The 1,658-nt window shown below is 34.9% G+C and overlaps 1 protein-coding gene across 1 annotated transcript in view; it reads right to left on the bottom strand.

The window, feature by feature from the left end:
• Positions 1-656: 656 nt before the first annotated feature.
• LOC106305967 (uncharacterized protein At4g15970) overlaps positions 657-1,658 on the bottom strand; it is a 2,598-nt gene continuing 1,596 nt past the window's right edge. The window contains exon 3 of the mRNA XM_013742409.1: positions 657-1,342. Within this exon, the coding sequence (XP_013597863.1) occupies positions 863-1,342 (480 nt within the window). The 3' untranslated portion in view covers positions 657-862. The remainder of the gene's footprint in view (positions 1,343-1,658) is intronic.

Here is a 1,658-nt window from a genome sequence, read left to right as displayed (position 1 = left end):
TTGCAATTTTAGAGTTGGCATCTCTAAAGTTGAGCTTTATGCATTTCATACCCGAAAGGTGTTTGATGAAATGTCTGAACCAACTTTCCTAAGCTTTTAACATTCTTTACCAAAGAAATTTATTGTTAAAGGTGTTAAGATGGCTAATGGACTTGGTATTAATGATTGCTTAGATAATATTCAACCAAAGAATTTTGATGCTTGAGTTATCTTAGTGAATGAGCATTCATTTAGAGATCGAGTTTGTTTAGGATTGTGTCTAGGTCTAAGACAGATTGATTGAAAGGTACCACCTTTAGATTGAAACTTGATCACTCAAGGTCAATTCCCTTAACCCATGAGTTCTTCCATCTCATTAAAAAATGAAAGCTTTGTTCTTTACTGTATTTTAGTAGTATTCTAGTTCAAAATCATTTTATCACTTGATTGCACTTAGATTAAGTTTGAACATGCATTCTCTTTGCATCAAAATACTTAGAAATGGATTGGCATTTTAATTACTATAGTGATTTGATTATTGGACCCTTGAAACGTCCATTTCAAACATTCATGTGTCGATACCATTTTAGGCCTTTGAGTGGCTTTATGTGAAAGTGATCGCTCAGAGCCTCAGACTTCTTTTTCACACATTTTACTTTCACTGAAAATCAACGATCTGAGTTAAGAGTAGCAATAATTTTTTAATAAAAATCAAAGCAAGGGCTTTTTGTACTAAAACATGCGGGGGAATTCTTTGTTAATTTGATTACATAAATCTCCAAATAAAATCAAGAACAGCAATAAACTCCGGTTATGACCATTGAAATGTCCTTCACGAAACTAGATAATAACAGTAATCTACGACTACCATCACTCACAACCATTAATAACCACACTTAGGTGGAATATTCCATTTAGTCTCGGACACGGTCGTATTCAACGATACATATCGTTTCCAGTCTTCAAGAGCAGCCTTCAGATTATTCACTTTGTTGTCCAAACCAATACAACAATTAGCATGCATTGTGTTAACCACGTTGATGTCCCTGCTCGGCTGGCAAAACCCTCCAAAGTAAACCGTGTCAAGAAACCTAATGTTGATTCCAAGTTTCAAGACAAACTGTTTGTTTTTTATGAGGTTGAACACATCTTGATCGTGTTTTCCAGGGAACTTTCGACTCGATCTGATCCAGAACTTGTAAAAACTCAACGTTCTGTTGTTTGCTTTAACGTATGTGAATCCCGAGTTCACGTGGTTATTCTTGTCTGATGGCTTTCCATTGTAATCATCGCATGTTATCTGAAAGTCGGCGTCTCGGAAGAACCGGGGAAATGGGTCTCTAAGCCACAAGATATCTGCATCCTGCATGCAAATACAACAAACTTATCATTTACACACTTCGCAATCATCATATACAGTGTCCAGCAATCAAACAAGATATGTACAACTTAGTTATTGGTACCTTTATTATGATATGATGACAATTACAATAATGTAAAATAACGTCTAAAACCCGCCTCCTATTATGAATAAATCAATGGTTCAACAGTATATATCAAGAAAAACGTAATAAATGGAAGTCAGAGTTAGGCTCAAAATAAAACAAAGAATATCGATAGTCAAGTCTAAAACCTTCACCAAAAAAAGAAGTAAAATCTAGCAAAGGGAAAATATAGGG

This window comes from Brassica oleracea, chromosome C1, assembly GCF_000695525.1.
Source record: "Brassica oleracea var. oleracea cultivar TO1000 chromosome C1, BOL, whole genome shotgun sequence".
Lineage (NCBI taxonomy): Eukaryota > Viridiplantae > Streptophyta > Magnoliopsida > Brassicales > Brassicaceae > Brassica > Brassica oleracea.
This window is presented reverse-complemented; position numbering and strand designations above follow the sequence as displayed.